General features: G+C 36.6%; 1 protein-coding gene across 6 annotated transcripts in view; it reads left to right on the forward strand.

The window, feature by feature from the left end:
- Positions 1 to 20,468, forward strand: part of DNAH6 (dynein axonemal heavy chain 6) — a 227,602-nt gene that overhangs the window by 34,127 nt on the left and 173,007 nt on the right. For 5 of the 6 annotated variants that reach the window (XM_074196146.1, XM_074196126.1, XM_074196152.1 and 2 more), the window contains exons 5-12: positions 1,042 to 1,309; positions 4,301 to 4,435; positions 4,526 to 4,649; positions 7,894 to 8,020; positions 9,798 to 9,963; positions 12,977 to 13,114; positions 17,682 to 17,882; positions 19,615 to 19,735. In XM_074196146.1, the coding sequence (XP_074052247.1) occupies positions 1,042 to 1,309; positions 4,301 to 4,435; positions 4,526 to 4,649; positions 7,894 to 8,020; positions 9,798 to 9,963; positions 12,977 to 13,114; positions 17,682 to 17,882; positions 19,615 to 19,735 (1,280 nt within the window). Of the gene's footprint in view, positions 1 to 1,041; positions 1,310 to 4,300; positions 4,436 to 4,525; positions 4,650 to 7,893; positions 8,021 to 9,797; positions 9,964 to 12,976; positions 13,115 to 17,681; positions 17,883 to 19,614; positions 19,736 to 20,468 lie in introns of those variants that run through there. The other variant, XM_074196159.1, reaches the window with a different exon arrangement.

A 20,468-nucleotide genomic window follows, 5' to 3' on the forward strand; every position in this document is an offset into this window, starting at 1 on the left:
AATTTAAGAAATCATTGCAACTGACTCCCTAATTTTACCAATGAGAAGAATGAAGGTCTAGGGTCAGACAGTTGTTAGGTATCTAACACAAGATTTGAACTCAGGTCTAAAATGACTGCATATTAGTCATTGTGTAAGTTGCCTCTACTGAGCTGATCTCTAACTTAGGGCCACATGAATTAAAACCTGAAGGATTTTGAAGGTATAATAGATCACAAAACCACTCTATAATCTTTCAGAGATCAAAGAGAGCAAGAGTAGACAAATATCTAGAGATGGCATTGGATAGAGCACCAGCCCTGGAGACTAGAAGACCTGAGTTCAAATCAGGTCTCAGACACTTAATAATTAATTAACTGTGTGACCTTAGGCAAGTCATTTAACCCCACTGCGTTGCATAAAAAAAAAAACAAAAGAAAAAAAGTCTAGAGATGGGCAAGTATCTGGACCTTCCAAGGGAGGAGCAGAGTAGATTTTCTAGGTTCCTTATCTACTATCTTCACTTCTTGCATCAGGTAAAGAGTTCGACTAGGTGACCTTAGAGTTCTTGACCAAGACTGAGGGTCTGTAATGATTCTCGAGTGATTTAAAGGTAGTTCTCCAGGGAATGAGTTAAATCCTTTCTTGAGATTCTTTTTCATTCCTTTCGTTCTTTATTTAAATTGAAGATGGTTCCTAGAAAATATTGTTTATTTTGATTATGATTATATTATTTTCCTAAGAAAACATGGTATTGGCAAATAGGGATAAGGACTTGACCTATGATGTTGTTAATAGTAAAGAGGATTCCCAAGTGCCTCGATTTCCTCCATCAATGCAGATCAGCACCTTCTTTGCAACTTATAGTCTCAGAAAGTTGCTTTTGGCTCAGAAAAGTTAGGTCATTTTCCTTGGGGCACACAGAACTCCAGTCCACTAGTCTTCAAGGTCATCCCTCTCTCTCCAATATTCTGCTTACTTACAAGTGATATCATAATTTATTGAAATGCCATTGAAATTTGCCTTACTCTGATCATTCACCACAATTTCATTTCTTCCTAGAGTTGTAAGTTATGATAATGTCAACAAAAACGATTACTACACAATTAGCCAAAAAGCGGTAACTCACACTTACAATGATGAAGTGGAATTTATTGAGCTGACTCGTTGGGAGAAGGAATATCTGTACCATCGAGAGCTCACCAAGATCCCCATTTTTTCACGTTTCCGCAAATGGAAGGCATTTTCTGTGTGGAGAAAGAACGTCCGTTCTAAGAAAATCAATGGATGCCGAAGAGCTCTACAAGATAATCTGTTCATTGTTAATAATGTATGTATTTATTCATCATGTTATTTCTCAAGAATTCCTCATCTGTTAAACATGTAAGAGAATGATAATGGTTATTGTACCCCTGGGTGGGGACACTGGCATTTTTGTTCCTCTTAAACAAAGCACTCCATCTCCTGAATCCAGTTCATTTTCTCTGCCCATCTCCCATGCCAGGAATGCTCTCTCCTCATCCTCACCTTCTGCTTCCAAGGCTCCTTTTAGGTTTCAGTGAAAATTCCACCTTCTGCAGCTGTAGAAATAGGAACATTCTTACACCTTACAGAAGGATCCTGGAATTGACCTGGAAAACCATTAACACTTTCTATGTTCTATTGCATTTTTATTTATTTATTTGGGGGGTAATATTTCCCACTCACATTTTAATATGGTAGCCACAATAGAGCCTGCTGGCTATCTGTTTGATTCATGTGGTCTACAAGAAGCCTTTCTAACCTTTCTTAATTCTAGATCCTTCCCTCTGGGGATTGTTTTCTATTTATCCCATATATAGTTAGTTGATACATAGTTCTTTACACTTCATTAGATTCTGAAGCCTTTGAAGGAATGGTCTATCTTTTGCTTTTCTCTGTAACCCTGACTCTTAACACAATGTCTTACATATAAGTAAGCCCTTATTAAATATATACTGACTGAGTGACTTGTATTCACTATATTTTTATCCCCAGCACCTCACACATTGTCTGACACGTCTACATTATAGATGCTTGAGATATGATTAACCTATTAAGAAGATTCATGCTTTTTTCTCATGTGTTAGAGAAAATAATTTAGAAAACTGGGGATTTTAAAATAATTCTCACAATTTAAGCAGGATAGCCCAGAGAAAAGAGGCAAAGAGGTCATCCTTGTGACTTAAAGTAGAAACTGATAACCTTTGACTTATGAACTGTTGTCCCCTTTCATTGGATGCCTATCTTAGTACCAGGAATATTTGGAATTGTGTCCTGCCCTGGTGCAGATTAACAGGTCCACTGTAAGCAGGGTTGCCGTTAATAATAATAATTCATAGTTTTAGATTTTAATTTTCAAAGTACTTTTTTTCCAACAACCTAGTGAGACTATATACTTTACATAAGTATTATGATAATATATTATGCATTATTATTATAATATAGTATTATAATAGATATCATAAATTATTTAAGTATTCTTCTTTATAACTCTTGAGGGAAGAGTTAGGTGGCAGAGTGGATAGAGTGCCAGGAAGACCCTGATTTCAAATCCAGCCTCAAACACTTATTAGTTGTATGACTCAGGGCACATTACTTGACCTATTTGCCTCAGTTTCCTCATCTGGAAATGAGCTAGAGAGGGAAATTGCAATCCATGCCAGTATCTTTGCCAAGAAAACCCCAAATGGGGGTCATTAAGAGTTGGATACAACTGAAACAACTGAGCAACAACCACAAAATGCTGGCGAGGCTAAGGACCTTGCATAGGATCATCACAGTTTTAAGAGCCGAGGCAATATTTGAACATATATCTCCTGACTCTGTCCAGAATTCTATCCATTTCACAGAGGAATTTGCTCCTCTTTGCAATATTTACTGGGGGTCCTACAAGGTTAGTAGCCAGAGGAGCTGACCTTGGTACCAGGAAGACCTGGACTTGTGTCCTGTGTAATTCACTTACCCTCCCAGCACTGTTGGGCAGTCCCTGAGAAGATGCAGAGAAGGTGCCAATCAGAATGGAGACAGCAGTTCCCCCTGCCAGGGAAATTACAAGTTCAGTCCCTATCCTGTCACCCAAAAAGACAGTTGTTTTGAGCCTATTATGTACCAGACATCAGGGAATGCAAAAAAAGGCAAAAGGCAATTTAATGGAGACACAACAAACAAATATATGCAAACTATATATGGAATAAATGGGAAATAATTATCAGAATTGAGATGTTCAAAAAAGATTTCCTGCAAAAATGGAATTTTAGATCAAACTTGAAAGGAATTCAGGGCAACCAAGAGGTCAAGCTGAATAGGGAGGGCATTCCAGATGAGGGGAACCCCCAAAGCTAAGGGATGGAGGGTCTTGTTCATGAAGTAGCCAGGCAACCAGGGTCACTGGATCAAAGAATATGTGTAGGGAGGAAAATATGAGAAAAATGAAAAGGCAGGTAGGGGGCTGGTTATTATGGGTTTTAAATGCAAATAGCAGAATTTGTATTTGATTCTGGTGGTGACAGGGAGTCATTGGAGTTTACTGATTATAAGGTAACATGATCAGATCTCCACTTTAGAGAAATTCCTTAGGAGACTAAATGGAAATGTAGGTTAGAATGGGAAGAAGGGTAGTTGATGCCATAAGAAATTTTGTTAGTATCATGTGCTCTCCCCTGAACTGACTTTTACTAGAGAATGATCTAGTAGCCATTTAGTTTATTCCCTCTAGTGTGGCTGAAGCACTCTGATTGGAAACCTAGTGATCATTTCAGCAAATTGGAGAAGGAAGGTAGTGGACATTAGATTGCTTATATAAAATAAAAACCAAGCCCATAATCCCTATTACCAGGTAGATATATATTGAAGGATCCTTCATCATTGAGCTGTAGTTGGACTAAAGACATCAATGTGGTGGACTAAAGCAATATGATGAACTCCCAGTCTTTAAAGGGAGAAGTGAACTATCCCAGATCAGAAATGGACAGGTTAAAACTTCCATGATAATCACAGAAGGATCAAGCCCATGAGTGGCTGTTGCACTTCCTGGTTGGGTGGCTTGGATCCAGTTTTCCCCAAAATAATTTAATTAAAATCTTGACGACTCAAAATCCTAAAAATGTGTTATGAGAAGGAATATAATAAGTTTTGCTTTTTTTTTATCCCTATGCCCTTGAGTGTTTTGTCTATTACTGTCCCAGACTCTTGCCTGAAGGCATTTGTGTGTGTATATGTAGCATTAAGAATAAAAAATTTTATAAGAGAAAGAAATATGGCAAAATGGCTTCAATTATAATGTCAATTTATTTTTATTCAGTTCTTGCGACCTGCTCTTCTCAGGATGCAAAACATGTGCTATGACCTAAGTTTTATGGTACTGTGCCATATTGAAAAAGGACATACATATACTTTGGTAGAATTTAAGGCTGCTCAACTCAAACAGTTAGGGGAGGTAAGTCATTTTATCCTCATAGTCCAGTATTGTTTTATTGTTATTTTCCTTGCATTACTGATTTCTCTTTTATTTTCAATCAAATTTTAGGCAACAGATCGCCTGGTGTATTTCAGAAATATGTCGAAAGATGTAGTTAGGAATGCGTGCCGAAGTGCTTTGCGAGCTGTGGGATTCATTCCTGATGACTGCGTTTTGGAGAATATCTTGAAAGGTACAAGTGGAAGGAGCTGATATTTTATAATGTCAGGATATTTAAAATAAAATAACTCAAACCTAACCATTTTTTTTCATAAAATTTGAACACTACTAGCATTTTTCATCTTCCCAAATGTTTGGGTGATGAAGTATATATTTTGTTTAAGTATATTGGAGTGAGGAGAAGAAGATATTTTTGTCCTTGTCTTTTTCCAAGAAATTATGGTAACTGAAATAATCTATATAAGATCATATTTTTATGGAACAGGAATCATTTTTCTATGTGTTTGTGGGGGTAATAATTACCAACATGAAGAAAATATCCACTTTTCATTTTAGATAACACATGTGTCTAGTTCTTAGGAAATAATTTTCTTTTTCTTAGGGGATAATTTTCTGACTGTGTAGTTTTTTAATTTATAGAGGTTTCAATTACAAGAAAAATTAAGAAGTAATCATTATATACCATAACATATTAGACTATATATATGGAGGGAGAGAGAGAGACTATACTATATTATACTATACTATTTACCATTCGATTCTATACCACTCATGCCATACTATACTATATAATACCATTCTGTGAAGGCACTAAAAAAGTATATCTAATTGCTTTACTAATGAACTTATCAAGATGATTTCAACACTTGAAAAAAAGAAAAACAGTGATATGACTGGGATAGAAGTAAAAAAGAACTGATCTGAAAGCTAAGACATCTGGGTTTTTATCTAGGCTCTACCAATAATTTGGACAAGTCACTTGGACTTATGACATTGGACAAGTCATTTCAGGTCAGATAAAGCCAGAAAACATTTACTGTAGTTACTGTAGACAATGACTTTGGGGGCAAGTGCTCCTTAGACAACTAGGTGGTGCAGTGAAAATGGAATCAAGGAAAACTTAATTCAAATATTGCCCTGGTCAGGTCACTAAATATCTATTTGCTTCAAATTCCTCAACTGTAAAAAAGGGACAATTAAAAAATCACCTTCCTCACATACTTGTTCTGAAAATCATAATTATTTGTATAGTGCTCAACACAATGCTTGGCCCTCCAGTAGACTTCTTCCCTTCTCAATTTCCTATTCAATAACCCTAGGAATACAAAGAAACCTCAGGGAACCTACATTCATAGGGGAGTCATGTAAAAAAGTTGGTAAATACAATGATACAGAGATAATAGAAGATAATCTCAAAGAATTTGAGAATTTTCCTTATCTGTAAGATGAGAGGGTTGGACTAGACATGAATCTGGATGGTAGTTGTTGAGTCTTTTCAGTTGTGTTATATATTTATGAGCTCATTTGGGATTTTTTTTTTTGGCAGAAATACTGGTTTGTCCTTTCCTTCTCCAGTTTATTTTACAAGTGAGGAAACTGAGGTCAATAGGGTTAAGTGATTTGCTTAGGGTCACATAACTAGTATGTGTTTGAGACCAAACTTGAACTTAGCCCTTCCTGATTTCAAGCCTGGTGCTCTAGCCACTGTGCAATAAATATGGGATCCATGAATTAGTGGAACAATATATACAGTGTTTACTATGTATATTGGCATGCAAATATGAAAGGAAAGACAGTCCCTGACCCTAAGGAGCTTACATTTTTTTTATGTTATAAAATCATTATAATTTATATTTAGAGAAGCTACAGTTAAGGAACTTTAATAAGTTCTCAAACATACTGTTATATTTGGTTATTAAAATATACAAAGAACTCAGTTATCCATGAATTTTGACCAAGTTTCAGAAATTGGACCAGTAGGAACAAATGCTTTACCTTACACACACACACACACACACACAGAGGATATCCTCAGATCTCAGAAAAAACAGGATTTTTGTTTTTTGAACTCTAATCTGAAACAACATAGTTGAAATTTCTAGATAAATGAAAACATGAGTTTTATGAAAACATTATGTTGTTCCTGATATTTTGTTCTTTTTAAAGTTTTCCCCCAAGCTACATGCAAAAGTCAGTTTCAACATTTACTTCCAAAACTTTGAGTTCCAAATTCTCTCCCTTCCTCCCACCCCACACCCCCCACTGAGAAAGCAAGTTACTTGGTGTAGGTTAAAAATGTGTTGCCATGAAACACAATACACGTTGTAAAACTAAACATTATCCCCACCCCTACCCCCTGCAAAAGAGAAAGAAACCTCAAGAAAAATAAAGTGAGGGGGGGAAAGTGTGCATCAGTCTATATTCAAACACCATCAGTTCTATCTTTGGGATGGATAGCATTCTTTATCATAAGTCCATCAGAGAAATTGAGGAGCTTACATCTTAATGGAAAAGATGAGATTTATTGGGAAATGGTGGTTAGAGAGAGAGGAGTATTTTGGTTTGGAAAGTTACCTGGATGGTTAAGTCAACAGATACACACTTCTAGTAGCAACAACTCTATTGACTTGTTCACAGCCTCTGCTTCTATACTCAATGGGTCTAGTCTTGAGAATGGCACCAAGTATCGCTTAAGATCACTCTGCTTCCCATTCAGAGGTGCCTCTGGGAAATGTCAGAAAACATCAGAAGTAGAGCTCATATCTGGTCCTCCACAGATAGAAGTAAATGAATCCCCAGTTTCTATAAAAGAATTAAAAGCAGGATGCAGAGCAGCTTTTATTTTACTTATTGCACAGTACAATGCAAAAGACATGAGGCACTTAATAAATGTTTAATAAGTGACATGTCTCAGAAAATATGGGAGCAGCACAGTCAAGAGAATTGTTGTCACCCCTTTGGTGTAGAGGATAAAGTTCTAGGTCTTGTGTCAGGAAGACTTCAATTCAAATTCAGTCTCAGACATTACTTAAGTGACCCTGGGCCAGTCATTTCACAATGTTTGCCTCAGTTTCCTCACCTGTAAAAATGAACTGGAGAAGGAAATGGCAAACTGCTCTAGTATCTCTGCCAAGAAAACTTCAAATGGGATCACAAAGAGTTAGACATGACTGAAAAACAACCAAGCAGCAACAATTTTCTTGTAAATCTTGCCTTTTCTCCTATAAAATCCTCTAGACTAATAACATAGGCTTATGGTTTGTTCTCACATCAGGAGAGAATGAATTGTCCAGTGAGAGAACCTGACATTTTCAGTTTGAGGGTTTTTTTCTGATCATTGTATTTATATGGAATTTTACTGTCATTTTCTTCAACTATAATGAAAAAAATGGGATATTTACCTGAGGGAATATTTTTTGTTTTTTCCCTCAAATTACTATTTAATATTTAGCAACATATTTTGCTATTTTCTTTAGATGAACCAAGACCAAATTCTCCAAATGTGATTGATGTGGGACCTGATCGTGATATGTATGGAGAACCTGAGAAAATGACTTACACAGAACAGGCTAGCAAAAGGCACCACTGCATGAGGCTCTCATGGTTGGTAGCTCTTTTCCCCATATTTGCAAATGGCATGATTTATTTTCTATAATTTTCATAAAAAGCAAATCATTCTCCTATCAAGTTTCAGTAATAGTAAAGAGGCAGCATCTGTATAACAATTTCAATTCAGTTAGAAGTTCAAAAATCTTATGAATGAAGAATAATGATACAGATAGATGGGTGGATGGATGGATAGTGGATTACTAGATGATAAAGAATAGCTGGATAGATAGATAGATGATAAATGATAGATGTATTGCTAGATGATAAATAATAGACAATAAATGAAAGGCAGATAGAAATAGATGGACAGACAGACAGGCAGGCAGACAGAATGCTCTGGTCTTCTCCAATAACCCGAGCAGATTGGAGGTCAAGACCAAGAGCCATTAGGTGATCAGGAGCCCACTAGTGGAGGACTCCTGGTATCTATTTGATCTAATTGAAAGTGTTTGGCAGATCCTAAATAGTAAATGAAGGATTTGAAGTCATTAAAAATTGATTCAAACAGAGACTCTTACTAACTTTGTGACCCTGTGCAAGTCAATTGGTCTTACCATGTATCTACAAAATAGATATTATAATGTATCTATCCTATTGATGTTTTGATCTTCATTCTTAAAGAATATTTTGACAAGCACATGAATTGAATTTGATTGCTGATGTGGCTGGGGGGGATAATGGAAAGCTGTTTATCTTAGCCCTGATCCAACTGGGCTGCTTCATCATCATTCTTATCATAACTGAGTTCTTTGTATATTTTAATAACCAAATATAACAGTATATTTGAGACCTTATTAAAACTGTAGCTTCTCTAAATATAAATTATAATGATTTCATAACCTTAGGGTCAGGGACTGTCTTCCCTTTCATATTTGTATACCAATACATATAGTAAAATCTGTATATATTTTTCCACTAATTCATGGATCCCACCAGCCTCACTTTCCTCTCCAGAGCCATCTGGGTCCAATGACCAGATATGAGTCAGAATGACTAGAGATGGCTCTGGATTCAAGGCAATCAGAGTTAAGATACTTGTCCAAGGTCACACATCTAGTAAGAGTCAAGTGCCTGAGGCTGGATTCAAATTCCTGTCCTCCTGCCCAGTGCTAGTGCTCTATCCACTAGGCCACTTAGCTGCCCCCTACTGTACAACAGAATAAAATTTTCCAAGATAAAGATAGGCAATGTACTCATTGGAAGTCAAGAGTTGGATGCCAACAGCCTGTTGAAAGTGCTCAGGTTTGTCTCAGGTCCTCCTGGGACAAGGCTGGTAAAAGAGAAGTCATCAGATGGGATACTGATAAGTGGGATAAGTGGAACAGATAGCAGCGAAACCGGAACAGTGACTGGATTAGGCTGGTCTCATGGACCTAAACAGTGATTTTAGAATTTTAAACTTTTCTTAATCTTACTTACATTTTTTTTTTTAAAAAACCTTTTTTTTCAAGTAGCAAGCATTTTTTCCTTCTCTTCCCCCACCATTTTCTTTGTAAAAGCAAAAAAATGTATAGCAAATAATAATTTAATGATATTATTACAGAATAATGTTGGTTCAGACAATGGTATGTTTGCAGGAGAATTCTTAAGAGCACTTTTTATTACTTCTTTTGGGGTCAAGACTTTTTTTCTGGGAGAATACATATCTGAAATCATAACATGATTATAATGGAAGTCAATAAGAAAAACATAAAAACTTGCCTTGTGTTCAAATTTCTGGGAACACTTTCTGTAAACAGTGAGGTCAGGTTGTATTCTTTTCTCTTCCAAGCTTTATCCGTCTCATTGACTATCTAATTGTGAATACATTGCATGTGCTGACAGTCAACACCGTTAATACGCTTTTGAATTATCTTACGGAAAAAATAAAACAGACACCTCCAATCGAAGTTATCCAGAAATGGGTTGATGAGAAGCTTGAAGTAGTTGAAAAAAAGGTAGGATTAAAATTAAATTAAATGTATTTATTAACTAATTGAGTTCATGTGACATGGGGATGAGCATAAGGCTCTCTGTAGAGAGATTTAGAAATTACTCTTCCTGGCTTAGAGAAAGGATGGCATATGCACAAGAAATGGGGGCACAATACTAAGAAGTCATTATGGATCAGTGAAAAATAATGTTTTAGAATCCAAAGATGCTATGTAGAATAATGACCAGTCAAGGGGTGTAAGTGAAGGGTTTTTTTGCCTTTGAAATATGTATCTTTGCAAAAGATGATGGACATGGCTTAGTCAAGAGAAAAATCTTAGAGACGGGAGAAATGATGGTGTAAATAAATCACTCATAGATGAAGGTTATTTAGTTTTTCCCCTTAAACATCCCAGGTTTAAGGTGCTTTTTGGGGTAGTCAAGTAATCATGATCCCCTACTTAATGGTCTTTCTATTGCTAAATATATAATTAATTCAATAACATTCATAACATTAATTCAATAAAATGCATTATAAATCAAGATAAATATCAAAGCTAACGAATCAATGAATTAGTGTGTGGGGAACCCAAACCAAGAAGGCCAAAATTTCCTCCTGGTCCATGAGACAAGAGGTAAGTTCAGTTCTTCAGGTGAAGGACACAGTTCACCTGAAGTAATGATTGTGGTTTTGAACACTAGAAACTGTTGTCCATGCTTTGTTTTATAGAGGAGGGTGATGTCTTGACTTGCAAGTGACTTAGATTTAGATGAGGTGCAGAGATGGACGAAGTCATCAGCTTCACCGTCTCCTCCAGAGTCCAGTGGAACCATCCATAGGTCAGGATGACTGGCATGGTCCTGGAGTACAATGGGACCTTTGACCTTTTTAAACTATTTCCCAGATCCCAGTTTGTCTGAGGCATCATCCATTTACTAGTTAAAAGCTAGGTAAGCGCTGAGGCAGAAGATGTCTAGTTTGCCTTCACAGAAGAATCATTCGAGAGGAATAACCTCAGTTTTAGAGACCCTAGAGAAGAGGGGCCACAAAACAGGTTATGTTTGTTGTGGGAGCAATAACCCAGCAAGGTCCTAGGCAACAGTACTCTTAAGATCCAGGTCAGGTTGGTACTGCCTTCCTTTACTTTTTCCCCCACTTCAGTCTCTAATTTGGGGTCCCAGCATTTCCCTCATTCCCTACCCTTTACTCAAGCTGCTACCTTCTATAGCAAATATTTCCCTATCAAATTGGATGCCTTCAAAGCTATTGAGCTCACACACATGTATCAAGGGATATAGTTCACAAAAGTGATTAAGATATCTGTCTTCTCTGCATACTCATGTCCATTTGAGAAGCGAGTACAGTTCCTAGAAGTTCATACCTATTTCCATAAATATGCATAATTAATATTTATTATTTGGCATACAAAATAGACTCAGATAATGATTCTGAATGTACAGTCTATATGAAGACACATAGTGTATTGAGTATCCACATTGAGGTTGCATGTTGCAAGCCAGACATAGAGGTTACATGCAGAAACATAATGTTCAGGGTGAGGGAGAGGAATTGAATGTGGGCTTTCATTAGTATAGGAACACCTCTACTGATGAACGTCACCACCATAGAGCAGCACCTGCAACATTAAAGGTTAATTGTTTGTCCAGGGCCACACAACCAATATGGATCAGAAGCAAGAGTTGATCCGGATGTCTGCTGGCTGAAGTCTATTGTCTGTCTCTATAAAGTCAATTGCTAGATGTTCCAGTGTATAGAGATCGCAGGATTTAGATCTGGAAGACCTGAGTTTGAATCCTGCCTCAGCTCCTTACTAACTGTGCAACACTGGACAAGTCATCTTATAAGCTCTCCACCTCAGTTTCCTCATCTGTAAAATGATAGCATCTGCTTCCCAGGGCTCTTGTAAAAGCCAAATAAATAAATACTAAATGGCTGACTGTTATTGCTATAGTGGCCAAACTCCTTGCAAGGTCCAGATGACATGATGGTTCACCCTTTTGAAGGAAATCATCATGAATTTAGACACACCAGGTGACTGACAAGACAGTGTACCTAGAACCACATTCATCTTCCCCAGCCATTGAAGCCCACTGAAGTCATAATTGGGTACTGCTGCCAATCATCTCAGGAAGTAAACCCCTACCTTCATATTTGACAAAATAAAAGTCATTAATTAATAAAAGTGGGTTTTCTGTCTCAACTTAAACTTGAGCTCTCAACTCATAGTGTCTGAACTTATCAATGACAACTAACTTTGTGGTCAAGACATCAGAATTTATGAAGGGGAGAAGAGTCTCATTGTTTATAAGTCCTCTATTAACAAACACAAAAGTCTTCCAATGGCAATCACTCTCCAGATACAAACCTAATTCTAGGCCCTGAAGTCAGCATTTGGGTATAACACAAATGGCTTGCATGAGTCTGCAAAAGCCAGTGCTGTTGAATGCTGAAGCTCAATGGTACAGTAAATAGAGCACCAGACCTGAGTTCAAATTTGGCCTCAGACAGTTATGACCTTGGGCTAGTCACTTAACCCTGACTGCCTCCCCTCCAGGGATGTCTCCAGTCATTCTGATTCATATCTGGCCACTAGACTAGATCCGGAAGACAGCACCCCCCACACACAAAATCCAATTCACACACATGTTCATGGCATCATCTCCCTGATGTCATTGTCTAGTTTGAGAATGAAGGGTAAAAACATCAATTCAATTGACTAAACCTTTAAACGAGGTCACATTTCACATTAAAACAATTTCCAAATAACATTAGTACATTTAGGACAAATTTTTAAATTAAATTTAATTAATTTAAATTTTTAATTAAAATGTTTAATTCAGCCATTCATTCATTATATTATCTTTATTATTTTATCTTAATATTATTATCAATTATTATTTATCCAAAATATTATCATTTTATCCTAATTCTTTGATCTATTTAATATTATATTTTATTATATATATTATATATAATATCATATATTAATATTATAATTGTAGTGCTTTACATTTTAGGTTGGTGGTGCAACAACAACAGTAGTGGCAGCAGTAGAAAGACAAGAGGAAGATGAAACTTTCCAGCCCATGTTTGTTACAGAGCTCATGTTGGAGATCCAGGCTTTGTATTTTGATCCATCTTTGGATAACTTTCAGGTTTGTTTTAGAAACTGCTTTTAAACTTGGCCTGTTATGAAAAGATACATAACTCAATGTTGGGAAAAGCTGTGATTGTGTTGCTATCCATTGACTGCCAATTCAGTGATTCTCCGTATTGGGTATAAGAGATATAGAAAATGCTATTGGATGTGATTGGGCCAATGATGGGAAGCTTTCCATATGTTTTAATTTGTCAGCAAAAAATAGTAAAAGTAATATATATATATATATATATATATATATATGTGTGTGTGTGTGTGTGTGTAACCATTGTGCTTATGGGTCAGTGACATTCCATAAGTAACATTTTTTTGTTGTTGTTGTTTTTGTTTTTAGGTTTTTGCAAGACATATGGGGTTAAGTGGCTTGCCCAAGGCCACACAGCTAGGTCATTATTAAGTGTTTGAGACCGGATTTGAACCCAGGTCCTCCTGACTCCAGGGCTGGTGCTCTATCCACTGCTCCACCTAGCCACCCCCATAAGTAACATTTTAATTAATAATTTTACTGAAAATAAGATCGCTCAAATGGTCATGAAAATTCTAAGATTTGAAAGACTTGTGCATTTGTCTTTGAGAATGAATGAACCAGGGTAGCTAGGTGGCGCAGTGAATAGAGCACCAGCCTTGGAGTCAGGAGTACATGAGTTCAAATATGACCTCAGACACTTCATAATGACCTAGCTGTGTGACCTTCAGCAAGTCACTTAACCCCATTGCCTTAAAATTTTTTTAAAAAGAGAATGAATGAATCAATGTGTTAATACATATATCTACTGTCAAGGTAAATCATTTCTTTTAAGTTAAGTTCACCAGATTTAAGAATTGGAAGAAATGTCAGAGGCCTCCTGCTTGAACTCAGGGCAGAGTTTCCTCTCTACCAGACCTGAAAAAGGACTTTGCTTCAAGCTCCCTGAGAAGACTGGAAATTACCCTGCTTTTTGCAGACTATTCGAATGGGAGAGAAGGTGGTCACGGTTGGGAAAATTTGTCCAACATCAAACCAAAATTTGCATCTTTGCCACTTTCATATATTGCTCCTAATTCTTCCTCACTGAACAGTCAGAACAAATACATCCCCCCTAAGGGAGACAGCTAGCTAGATACTATCATGCCCTGCCTTCTCTTCTGTCAGAGTGTGTTCCTAGTTCCTTCAACCCATCACAGAATCATATTTGCCATAAATTTGAGACCTCCTTTGGTGGTCCTCCAGGTTATCAGTGTTCTTTTGAAAATAGGGTATCCTGAACTGAACACAGTACTCAGATGTAGGCCTACCAGAGCACCATAAAAAGCAAGATCGTCACCTGCCTGGTCCCTCTTTCTGGTACCCCTGCCTTTTTCTCATAGCTCAAGATTATTTTAGTTTGTTTTTTCTTTTCATAATCATTTCATACTTTTGATTCATTACATTTGCAGTCCACTCAGACCCTCAAATCTTTTTGAGACTACTTATGGCAACATCATTGCTTAGATTAATTACCAAAAGTAGATGGAAATCTGTTTTGATGAGGCTTCAAAAAGTTGTTTCCTACCTAGTATGTAAATACACTCCAGAAAAATAGCTGATCTCTCTGGTGTTATTCAATTGACCATACCTCTCCCTGATCACTACTGCTCTTTTCTTCTTCTAATACTGTGGGTTAACTGGGTAGTGCAGTGAGTGAAATAACAGCCCTGGAACCAGGAGGACATGAATTCAAATCCAGCCTTAGATACTTGATAGCTGTGTGACACTGAGCAAGTCACTTAACCCTGATTGCTTCGCATCCAGGACCATCTCCAGTCGTCCCATTCCATATCTGGCCATTGAATCCAAGTGGCTCCACAGGAGATCATACCTTCAACTATTCAGTGATTTTCCTATTTCCTTTCCTTTTTACATTTTTCCACCTTCCAACCTTCTCAATCAATTCCTTGAAACACCAAAAAATGTTTAAAAAAATCAAAAGGCTAAAAACATAGACTTACAAGGTATCTCATAACAAAAACAACTGCCATGGATGGCAGATAAAAGAGAAGAGAATTTATGAATTATTAAACTGTCTAAATATCAAGATGAGAAAGACAGAGACAGACAGAGAGTGCCTAGATATCACATTTCAAGAAATCTTAAAACGTTCCCAATCTCTTAGAATCAGAGGCAATGGGGAAGAACAAAACTCCAAATGAAAACTCACAGGAACATCAGAGCCAAAATCCAAAGCATCTAGATCAAAGAAAAATAATATAAATAGAATTCAAATACTGAGGAACCACAGTCAAGATCACAAATGATTGAGCAGCCAACACTTTGAAGGAATAGAAAGTTTGGATTACAATATTCCAAAAGATAAGCAATAGAGACTTATAGCCAAAATGACTTACCCCACAAAATCTTAATGAAATAGAGCATTTCTAAGCATTTCTCATAAAAGGCTTTGAGTTGTAGAGAAATGTTGAAGTTCAAAAACAGGAATTAAGAGCAACATAAAAAGATAAACTTGAACAATTAGTGATAAAGGGCCGAACAAGTATAAACTGCTTACACTGTCATATAGAGAGATCATGTCTAGGTCCCTTTTGAACCTTATTCTCAGAGGTAATAGGGGAGATCTAAATAGGCAAGATCTGGGAGGGGTTCTGTCATGTCTTGATAAAGTCTGTTACGAAAAGGGAAGAAGAATTTATCGGGTAGAAAAGGGAAAAGAAGGAAGAAATTATGTGATATAATTCAGGTGCTCAGACTTCTCACCTCAAGTAGACATCAAATCTCATGCTGAACTCAAAAATATACATTTCACTTACAGAACTATGAAGGAAAAGGGAGAAAGGAGAAGAGAGAATTAGCATGAGGATAAATTGAGGGAAGGCAAATTAAGGGAGGGAATAGTCCTGTGCAAAATCAATTCTCACAGGATGTTCAAAAATATTTATAGCTCTTTCAAGATGTCAATAAAGAATCTGAGGGGCAGCTAGGTGATACAGTGGATAGAGTAGTGGTCCCAGAGTCAGGAAGACCCGTTAACCATGATGGCCTCAAAAATGGGCATCTGAAGGAGTGCCTATACATTGATGCCCAATACCAGAACAAATTATGATGTATAAATGTGATGGAATACTATTGTACTGCAAGAAATAATGAGAGGGTAGATTCAAAAAAGCCTGGGAAGACATAGATGAACTGAAACAGAATGAAGTGAACAGAACCAAAAGAATAATTTGCTCAATGACATCAATATGCTAAAAACAACTTTGAAAAAATTAGACTTTGATCAGTATATAATGATTAACCAAGATTCCAAAGGTCTAATGAGAGATGTGCAGAATGGTGCTTATGTTTTGGAGCACAGCCAATGTGGAAATATATTTTTTTTGTTTGATTATATGAGTATGTAACAGGAGCTTTCTTTTTCTTTCATTCTCAATTGGGTGGGTGGATGGGAGAGAAGGTAGATTTTTGCTGATTTACAAAAGTAGATAATCTTTTTGAAAAATGAGATCCTCAATCGTTACCTTTTCAAACTTCTTGTGAATAATTACAATTTCTTTTTACCTCCTTATTCTCTTGTTAATGCTTCTTCAGGACCTCTTCCATCTAAGCCCCATCCCTTATTTCTTCCTCCTTATATCATTAACCTGTCACAGTGCTTTGCCAATTGCTATTGCTTTCCTTTTGCCTTATTTACCTTGTCTTATCCTTACCCTCCTTTTCATAAGTCCTTTTCCTGCTTCTGCCCAAGACTTTCTTCCCCTACTTTTCTCTTTCTTTAGATTCCTTCTCTGGACCTCCAAGTCCTGCTCTTCTCTTCCTTTCATCTTCTCAAAGATTTCTTTTACTGATATCTTCAAATTGAATCTTTCTCATTAAGTTGAGTCATTTTCCTTCACCTCATTGTCAACTTGTCATTTTTTGGCTCTGGCCTTCACTTTAAAAGTCTTCTAAATCTCCCTCAATTCTTCCTCCTTCTAAAGTGCTCCTTCCTCAGCCTCTCCCTTAATTATGACCACCAAGCATTATGAGCATATGAAAATATGAAAACAGGTATTTCAGCCATCCATACTCTTACAAATCATAGAAAAGATACAGGTTTTACCAGAACTTTCATGAGCTGATGTTAAAACTCACATTCTTAGGGGCGGCTAGGTGGTGCCATGGATAGACCACTGGCCCTGGAGTCAGGAGTACCTGAGTTCAAATCCAGCCTCAGGCACTTAATAATTACCTAGCTGTGTGGCCTTGGGCAAGCCACTTACCCCATTGCCTTGCCCCCCAAAAAAGAAACAACTCGCATTCTTATGATTAACCTTGACAAAAACATAAATGGAACCTTAATGAATAAATTTTCTAATAGTTTTTGAGCTGTTATACATTGCTATTGATAGATATATCTGCTTTACTTAATTTTAAATTACGTTAAAAACTTTTTTAAAGTTAAAACTTAACAAAATCCATAAAGTTCCACACTTTTGTGAAAGTTGATTCTGCAGAGAAAACTTATGTATATGAGTTATGATTTAGGAATTTAGGAATGCATTTTAAATAAACACAAATGAATATAATTGTTCTTTGTCTTTCCTAATAGGAAGGTATGTCAGATACAATTCATCGGTTTGAAGTCACTGTTCTATCAGTCCCCAATCTGATACCTGATCCTTATTTTGATGCTTTCACCCATCCTATTATTAACAATAAGCATGAAGAAAAGACTTGTGGAGAGGGTCCAAGTTTACAGGTTGTGTTTGAGGATGACAAAAACCTGAAATCCATAATTTTTCAAATAAAGGTATATTTTTCTTTTTTTCCCTACCAAAATCATTTAAAACTAACTGATTTTTTTCTCCCTTACTTTACCTGTGGTCATTGATAATGATGATAAATAATAAAATAGCTAACACTGTGCTAAGCATTTTACAATTATTATCTCATTTGATCCTAACAATAGTCATACCAGGCAGTGCTATTCTCAGCCCCATTTTACAGATGAGGAAACAGGCAAACAAAGATTAATGACTTTCCTAGGGTCACACAGCTATTAAGTGTCTGAGGTTAGATGTGAACTCATATCTTCCTGACTTGAAGCCCAAATCTCTACCCATAGTTTTATTGAGGTGTCTCTTATGTAAGAGATTAATTTATAAGTATTTTGATTTAAAATGTCGCTGTCTGTTCTTCAAGAATGGATCTCAGTCACATAAGACACAACTATGAGATCACAGCAAAAAATTTATTGCTTAGGAACATATATCATTAAAAATATATCTTTTTTTTCCCTATGAAAGTAATGATCACAAAAGAGATAAGAGGAATTGAGATGACTTGCTAGCATATTAGATTTTTTAGTCTTAAACACAGTTTTAATATGCATGGGTTTCTAAACAGAGCCATTATGGAGTAGTTTTGAGGTTCTATTACACAATCTTTTGTCATATGAAACTCTGGGTGGTCTGAGAAGTGTATGTGAAAAATATGGCAGCTAGAAGGCACAGTGGTTAGAGTGCTGGGCCTGGAATCACAAGGTCCTTAGTTCAGATCCCTTCTTGGACACTTACTAGCCCATAGGACTTTGGGAAGCTCATTTAACTTCAATTTCCTCAACTGTAAAACTGGGATGATAAAATAGTATGTACCTCACAGGGTGTGAGAATCAAGATGATATTTATAAAACTCCTAGCCTAGGGTCTGGTATAGAGTAGGAGCTATATAAATATTAACCATTAATATATTTATTATTAATGTGACTTTGAAACAGTTTTTAAAATAAGGGAGTACTGGGCAGCTAGGTGGTGCAGGATAAAGCACCGGTCCTGGAGTCAGGAGTACCTGGGTTCAAATCCTTCCTCAGACACTTAATAATTACCTAGCTGTGTGGCCTTGGGCAAGCCACTTAATCCCATTGCCTAGCAAAAACCTGAAAAAAACCCAGGAGAGTACAAGTAATAGGTCAAAGAGAATCTGGGGTGGAATTGAAAGATCTTCTGTTGTTCTGAAAACACTTCCGTTCAACTTAACATTTTCATATTAATAAAAGATGGGTGTCATCAATTTATCATATTTGATGTTTATGATTAAGCTTACTATGCTGATGAATAATTGATGGATGTTATTCATCCTTTTGATGTCTAAGAACTAGTTGTTCAGATTCATAGTGGGAAAAATAAAGGTGGAAGATAGAGGACTGAACAAGTGATTTCATTGAAATGGGACCCCCAAATAGAGGACTTCTCCCTAACCAATGCAAGTGGATACATTCTCTCCAACTCAGGATTGTAGTCTTCAAGAATAGACTAGGGGTACTGAGAGGCTAAATAACTTCACCAGAATCATACAACTAGTCACTGTCAGAGTTGGGACTTGAACCCGAGTCTTCCTGACTTCAAAGTCAAGAAGGGTTCTCTCTCTTATCATATCAGGAAAATGTTGATTTTTAATGTCATTGCATTTTTTTCTTGTTTTCACTAAACTAAAGGCTCACAAAGCATGTGTTGTGATTCTTATTATGTTTGTTTAATCTTAAGGAAACCATACGTTCTGCATTTGATGTTGCAAACATCTATGCAGCTACTTTTGAAAAGTTCCAATCGTTTTATAGGGAAAATGAAGGTCTCGATTTAGAAACTCTACGAAAACAAGAACCTGGTAAGTTTTCTTATTAGTCCTTACCAATTATCAGACCAGTTCTTAAGGTGCTTCAGCTTAACAGGATTTGCTCCTTTTATTCTGCTCCTATAGACTCAAGGATCTCCTCTCCCCACATGAGAGTTTTAATGGATTATGGGTCATCTCTTCCTTTGAAACACTATTTTGAATCATAAATTGTTACTTGAGAAGTGACCTTATATCAAGACACTAGTCAAATTGGATTGGCTATTCCCAATGCAATTAGGAACTGAGAGATGGAAATTCTGACTTGACCTTTGAGGCTCAACTTCTTTTGTCTTCCTGACTCTCCTAACCCCCCACCCCCAAATAAAATTGTTGTAAGTATGGAGTCTCTGGAACCTAGAGATGACCAGACTCATGAAACTGATGGGAATAAGTATGGAAGTAGCACAGCATAAATAGATTCTTTTATAGATGAGGAAACTGAGGTAAACACGGTGATTTGCCCAGAGAAATATAACTAAGTGTCTTAGGCTGAATTTGAACTCAGTTCTTCCTGACTCCTGGCTGGCACTCTATTAGCTTTGCCACTCATCCTGAGTTTGTTATAGGAACTCCTGGAGAAGTGATCTCCCCAGGTTTTGAATGCTTATCATAATCATTACAAAAATTAATTAATTTTTAAAAATTAAACCCACATCCTAATATATACATCCTTCATTTAATTAGAAATTACATACAGATTTTACTGCAATAATATATGTATTGT

The sequence above is a fragment of the Macrotis lagotis genome, chromosome 1 (genome assembly GCF_037893015.1).
Source record: "Macrotis lagotis isolate mMagLag1 chromosome 1, bilby.v1.9.chrom.fasta, whole genome shotgun sequence".
In the NCBI taxonomy this organism is placed as follows: Eukaryota; Metazoa; Chordata; class Mammalia; order Peramelemorphia; family Peramelidae; genus Macrotis; species Macrotis lagotis.